The sequence below is a fragment of the Trypanosoma theileri genome (genome assembly GCF_002087225.1).
Source record: "Trypanosoma theileri isolate Edinburgh chromosome Unknown TM35_Tth_8_V1, whole genome shotgun sequence".
NCBI lineage: Eukaryota > Euglenozoa > Kinetoplastea > Trypanosomatida > Trypanosomatidae > Trypanosoma > Trypanosoma theileri.
In genome coordinates, this window is record NW_021639850.1 from 53028 (window position 1) to 60041 (window position 7014).

The window sequence follows — 7014 nt, forward strand, 5'->3', positions numbered from 1 at the left end:
TTGTGGCATGTTTTTTTTTTTTTATCCCCTTTGTCTCGCTTTGGCAGGCGTTTGTTGTTGTAGAGTAAAAATGGCGTTCAAAGGCAAATAAAAACGAAGATAAAGAAATCGAGAGATAGCTAATATAGTAATTAATATGTGTGTATGCAAGTTTTTTATAGTATTTTGTTAGTTTTTTTTTACCTTTTTTTGTTTGTTTTATATTTCATTTTCTTTTTTTCTCCGCAACCGGGTTTGAGACACACACACTCACACCTTTTTCTAATACCGATAACTGCTGTGGACACACACACACGCGAAGCTGTGTGCAGAGTAACCCTTTTAAGACTACTCTTGTACCTATTTTGTGTTGTCAAAGTGTCTTTTTCTGTGTGTCCTGGTCTGATTTTATTGGTGGTCCTTTATTTATGCTGATTGATTTGATCCATAATCCAATTTGAGTAGGTACCATGTATTGTTTATTATGGACATATGGTACCGGGGTGAAAAGAAATAAGGTGAACGGCAGTTAGAGTAATGGAATGAAATAGTTTGAGGTAACGGAATATTTAAAATACGGTTGTTGTGGTTTAATTTGTTTGAGCTATTGTTTTTTTTTCCTGATGATTCCTTTTTGTTTTCCATTTGCTGTGGTCATAAGTAATTGTGAAATTCGTCTTGAAAAGGAATATGGTGATATAAGGAAGGGAATTAGCTAACTCTTTTGCTTGTTTGGTCTATAGGTTTCTGTTTAATCATTTGTGTACCTAGATTGGTACATCTGTTTATCTGTTAACATCTTCTTGGACGTGTGATGTGGTGCTGGAAAGTAAAAAAGTGTTCATGTTTTCAGTTTTGTTACTGCTTTGAGTCGATTGATATCTGTTCCGTCTTGATTTTTTTTTTTATCTGAGTGGCAGATGATGTTGAAAGATTGATCGACAGCGAGAACATCACTACTTAATGGTTCTTGATTTTCTTTTACTAAAGGGATGAATGATTTTTCTTTAGGCGAGTATTAAATCCTGCATGGGATGAATATTGTTTCTTGATTCTTTTTTTTTTATTATTATTCAGTGTTTTCTCACTTTTTCGGTTTCTCTCGGTGTATATAACTATGGGGGCAGACCCTATTGGTGAAATTATTTACGAATTTACTTTTTTTTTCTCAGCGTTTGCATTGCATGCGCCTTCAAAGAGGAGTGGGATGGGGGTACATGAGTTTTTTTTTTTTTTTTTTTTTTTTTGTTAATCCTTTAAACAGCTGATCATAGTGATACTACTGAAGAGACGTTTGCTTCTTTCATTTTTCTTCTTTCTACAGTGGATACAGGTAAACGACTGTTTCGTTTGTATCACATTATTGGGTCGATCATCGAGTTTACCAAGAGTGTAGTAACCTCTGAAATTGAGGATTTCTTTTCTGTACACGTAAAGAGGAAGAAAAGGGATCTGTAAAAGAACGAGTTAAGGTAACGTTTTAATAAGAGAAAAAGAAAGCACGAAAGAAAGAAAGGGGTGTGGGGGTGTGGGGGAAAGAGCAAAAAAAAAAAAGAAAAATGAAACAGAGAGGCAACTTTTACTCATTAATCTTTTCTCTTGTTGTTTTTCATTGCTAACTTATTCATTTCTCTAATACACTGATATATATATATATATATATTACTGTAATTAGTAGAGATGCTGGGGTTAAGAGCGAGGAAAGAACTCTTTTTCTTACTTTTGTTTTTGAAGGTAATAAGTTTGTTACAGACGTTTAAAAAAAAAAAAAGACTTTTTTTTTGGTGGTTTGCTACTCACGTTGAGAAAAAATGGAAATGGACTTCAATAAGTGGGGCCATTAGAAAGGACATGGGTAAATACGTGTGATGGCATGAGTTGGTGAGTTGTATAGCATATAGTTTATATATATATGTATGCATACGTATTCACTACCACTGATATTGTTGATACATTCTATTATTTCCTCTTGTACGTCTCTGTTTGTTCTGAAGACGAACACCACAAACACAAACAGAGATGTATATACATGCATACATTTTTTTTCTTTCTCGGCGTATATGCTTTCTGAGGTTTCTTCATTTTTCTTTTTTGAAGTAAAGCTACTTCTTTTTTAAAGCGTTTTCTTTTTTTTTTTCTTTTTTGCAAAGCCAATGAAATCACGTGGGTAGTCCTTATCAGCTACAACACTTTTTTATTGTTTTTTTTTTTTTTTTTTTTTTTTTTTTTTTTTTTTACTGATGAACAACGTTTTGCTGCTGTATGGATTATAAAATCCATACACACTCGCAATCACGAACAAAATTGACTCTTTTCTGAGTAAAGGGCAAAGACGATAGGATTAATATGATAACGCCCTCTTCAGGGAAGTTAAAAAGAAAAAGGAAGAAAAAAAAAAAACAATTAAAAAGGATGTATTTCAAGGGATATGAAAAATAAAGGAAAAGAAATAAAAAAAAAACAGTAAAGCTTTGAAATCATTTTTATCATGAATGAATAAATAAAAAAAAAGGGGAAATCGTACGTACGCGCAAAAAACCGTATGTGCGCGCAGACTGACATTCTTTTTTTTTTCTCGACAATAACACGAATTTCATTATATGATTTTTACCATATATATATATATATATTTCTCTGTAATGATGATGATGATTTCTTATGACGTATTTTTTATTTTTTACTTGAAATTTGTAAAATATTATTTTTTTTTTTCTCTCATGTATCTTTTGGTTTATTTTATTTTTTTCTTTCGGTGGTGGTGGGGGTCCAAATATATATATGCACGGAATGTATACAACAGTTGGACCCATTAGGTAAACAAAAAAAAAAAGAAAAAAACTTTAGGTCCTTCGCCAAATAAACAACCTTTTCCTTCTGTTTTCTGGGGTTTACAGAGGAACAGGTGTGTACATCATATCAGAAACGAAAGAAGGAAAAAAAAAAGAAAAACTGTCTCTCAGTCATCTTGTTAAAAACAGATGGCAACAACAACAACAACAAGTTCATATACTCCTGCTGAAGTACGTGGTGAAGTTAATGAACTTCGACTGCAACTTCGGGATCCCCAAGTGGAGAAGGATCCTATTCGTAAACGTGATGTTCTTCGCAAAGTGATTGGACTTATGACAATGGGAGTTGATACCTCAAGTCTTTTTTCGGAAATGATTTTATCATGTTTTACAACTGATATTGTAAGTAAGAAACTCATATATTTTTATCTTATGAGTCGTTCAGAGAATAATGCCGAATTGACACTTTTGAGTATCAATACATTAATGAAAGAATGTGGAGAAGAAAGTCCCTTGGTACGTGCACTCGCTTTGCGTTCTCTCGCATCACTTCGTTTACCACAACTTTTTGATTTTTTAATTCCTCTTGTGAAAAAATGTTTAAGTGATACTTCACCACATGTACGTAAAACTGCATGTTTATGTGCATTGAGGGTTTTTCGTATTTCTCCTATTGAGTTCCACAAACAACATTTTTTAGATCGTATGCTTGGAATGCTGCGAGATCCTGATCCATTGGTTTACTGCAATGCTCTCTCTGTACTTGTAGAAGTCTCACGAGATGCTGAATCTAATGGTACCACAGAAGGAGTATTTAAAGTAACCAAACCAATTTTATATCACTTGTTAAACAAGATGCGTAATGCACCTGAATGGCATCAGGCACAAATTATTAATCTTGTTCTTCGTTATACCCCTAGTAATGAAGAAGAAATGTTTGATATTATGAATCTTCTTGAAGAACGTCTTCAAAGTCATAATAGTGATCTTATCCTTAGTGTGTGTGATGTATTTTTCCATCTCACTCAGAATTACCCTGCGGTTCATCGTCAAGTCTTTGATCGTCTTAAATATCCACTTCTTACTTTAGTTTCCTCTAGTTCAAAAGTGGAAGTTTCCTATGTTGTGCTATGTCATATCAAGTTACTTGTTGAACGTGATCCAGCTGTATTTCAAGATGTTTATAAAATCTTTTATTGTCACTATACAGAACCCACCTATGTGAAGGCTGTAAAAATAGATATTCTCGCTATGATAGCTGTTTCAACAACAGCAGAGGCCATTCTGGAAGAATTTCTCGCCTATGCGTTGGAACGAGATGTGGCTGTGGTACGTTTGGCTATTGCCGCTATGGGACGTGTAGCCCTACGACTTCCATCTACCGCATCTGTGGTATTACAATATTTTATTCTTTTTCTTGAAAGTGATACCAATCATGCACGAGGTGCAACACTTGCTGTGATGAAAGATTATTTACGTAAATACAGAGATACGGCTGTAGTTCAACCTTTTTTAGATGCTCTTGTGACTGTCTATCATGAGATGAATTTTACAGATGAGGAGAGTAAAGTGGCATTAGTATGGGTAATGGGTGAATTTGGGGAATATATTGAAGATGCCCCTTATATTCTTGAAGAGATGTGCCATAAAGGACTTTTTACAGAAACGCCAGAGTTTCGTTTACAGTTTCTCACTTCAGCCGTTATGCTTTTCTTTAAAAGACCACCAGAGATGCAACAGTTACTTGGGAAAATGTTTAAACTTCTTATTAATGATTTTTCACATGCAGATGTGCATGATCAAGCTTTACTTTATCATCGACTTTTACGTCACAATCTGGCAGCGGCGTCTAAAGTTATATGTTCTCCAAAAGTAGAAATAAAAGAATTTGTTGAAGATCAAAATGCCGCATTACGTGATAAACTCTTTGAAGAGTTTAATACTCTCTCTGTAGTTTATCATCAACCAAGTGATAGTTTTATGAGTTCCCTATCTGCTGTAAATGATGAGGAAGATGAAGAAGAAAATGATGATGATAATGATAATAATGATAATAATAATGATCCAGTAGCAGAGGAAGAAGTGATATCAGAGGCAGTAGTGGTAGGCACAGGTGAAGAGAATAAAAAAGCAAATGAAAATACTTTTTTATGGCAAACCAATTCCCAAACACTACTCTCTAATAATTTTGAACTCTCAGATGAAGTAGAGATGGATCCACAAGAATTTCAACGTCAATGGGGAAATTTGGATAACAGATACACAGCAACGTTGCAGTTACAGTTGCGAGCTGTGCCTAATGATATTGAAGTATTTGAAGAGACATTAGAAGAATGTGGGATCATTACATTAGCATCCGGTATGCAAGGAACTAGTACACATAAATATTATCTCTATGCTCAACAGGAGGGAAACCATGAGACATACTTTTTACTAGAACTCTTTCTACACAACTCTGGTGATGTGAACATCACTGTTAAATCTGAAAATCCTAATATGCAGCAGTTCCTTGTGCTTCTTAGAAGAATAATGGAACAGTTTTAGGCGTCCAAAAAAAAGAAAAAAAAAAAGAAAATGGTTTTTAGTCAAAGTAGTACAAAAAAGGGAAGATAAGGAAGGAAAAAAAAAAAAAAAAGAGATGAGGACATCATGAGTCCATGATTCACTACTTTTTATCGCAGAAAAATTTTTTCCTTTTTTTTCTTTATCCTTGTGTTTTTCTTTCTTTCTTTCTGAGTCTCTTTTTGTTGCCCTGTATTGCTGAGGAGAGAGATTTATTTTTTTTTTCTTTTTTTTTTCTTATATTTGTTTGCGTCTTCTCTTTCTGGACAGGAACGGTGAAGGAGGGAAAAAAGGGAGGTGGAGACACTGCTGTTTTCTGGCGTTTTTTTTTTTCTAGTTAGTGTGTGAATTCAAACTCAACGAAAAAAGATAAAAAAAAAAAGGAGGAACTGAGAAAAAGAAAAAGAGAAATAAACAAGGGATAAACTCAAAGCAAAAAAAAGAAGATAGAAAAAGTAGATAAACCATTCGCAGCACATAGCCGACTCCTGTTTGAAGCTAGGGAGAGACATAGAGAAAACAATATATATATATATTATTTTTAAATATTTGAAAGAAAGAAAAAAAAAAAGAAAAATGGATGACAAGCAAGTATTCTTTGTTCAGGGAACCGATGGTAGGAAATTTAAAATAGTGATCCGTGGAGATCTTGGCAAACTGAGTGTAGGAAAAATACGGCGATGTTTGAAGTCTTATGGTGTTCCTGATGGACAATTGCTGCTTTTTAACAATCTTGTACTTCAAGACGATGCTGTAGGCGCTGACTTTGGTCTTTGCAATAACGCCATGCTGCACCTTGCACTCTCGCATGATGATGAGATGGGAGAAGAAGAAAGTGGAGTAAATGAGAGAACAAGTGATGTTCCTGTACAGGCGATGCGAGATGGTAATCGTAGTGGTACATCACCCCCTTCCACATTGGTAGATTCAAAAGATGGTAATTCTCATTTCGGTTCTTTACGTGAACGTGGATCTTCTTTTACTACTCATGTAGATCCAGAGAATAGTTTTGATGTTCGTCCTACCGTACAAAGTAGTACTGCAGCTCTTTTCGGTAATAAGACTAGTAATATTATGGATAGCAGCGGCACTAATACCGCCTTGGAGGTGGAGAATCTTCAACTACGTGAGGAAGTACAACGTTTACGACGAGAATTAACTGAAGTACGAGATCAGCAAAAAACTCGAGGTGGTCGTGGAAGTACTAGTAATAACAGTTTTGGAAAACGACAGGAGTCGCCAAATACAGATCTCTTACAAAGTGCAAAAGCTAATTTACAGGAACTTGGTGATGAATTGGGTTTGTCCCTGCAATTTGATATGAATCTTACCTGTGTAGTTGGCACAGATGATCGTCATACAGTTCTTATTACCTTTGATCATGCTACGGAGCGACTCTATATATACTCTACACTTCTTACGCAGTTACCAGATGAACCTGCAGTGCGTATTAAACTTTATGAATTACTATTAGAAGGATCTCTACTTGGACGTGAAGTGTGTGGAGGTGGAATTGGAATGTCACTACAGAATGATATTGTATTGCTCTCATCCACTATCCCACTGCGATATTGTAGTTCGTCAGCTCTCAAAGATATCATGCCAGTGTTTGTGGAAACACTGGAGCGTTGGCGTTCTCTTGTAAATGAATTAGTTGAGTAAAAAACTAAAAAAAAAAAAAAAA

The 7014-nt window shown here is 34.8% G+C and overlaps 2 protein-coding genes across 2 annotated transcripts; both read left to right on the top strand.

Annotated features, from left to right (window-relative positions):
• Positions 1-2957: 2957 nt before the first annotated feature.
• Positions 2958-5312, top strand: TM35_000081190 (Ap-4 complex subunit beta; the record flags this gene model as incomplete). The annotated part of the gene is made up of 1 exon (XM_029023984.1): positions 2958-5312. One exon carries the CDS (start codon positions 2958-2960, stop codon positions 5310-5312), a length of 2355 nt encoding a protein of 784 aa, XP_028884387.1.
• A 594-nt stretch (positions 5313-5906) lies between these two features.
• Positions 5907-6992, top strand: TM35_000081200 (uncharacterized protein; the record flags this gene model as incomplete). The annotated part of the gene is made up of 1 exon (XM_029023985.1): positions 5907-6992. The coding sequence occupies one exon, from the start codon at positions 5907-5909 to the stop codon at positions 6990-6992; it is 1086 nt and encodes a 361-aa protein (XP_028884388.1).
• Between the last annotated feature and the right edge of the window lie 22 nt (positions 6993-7014).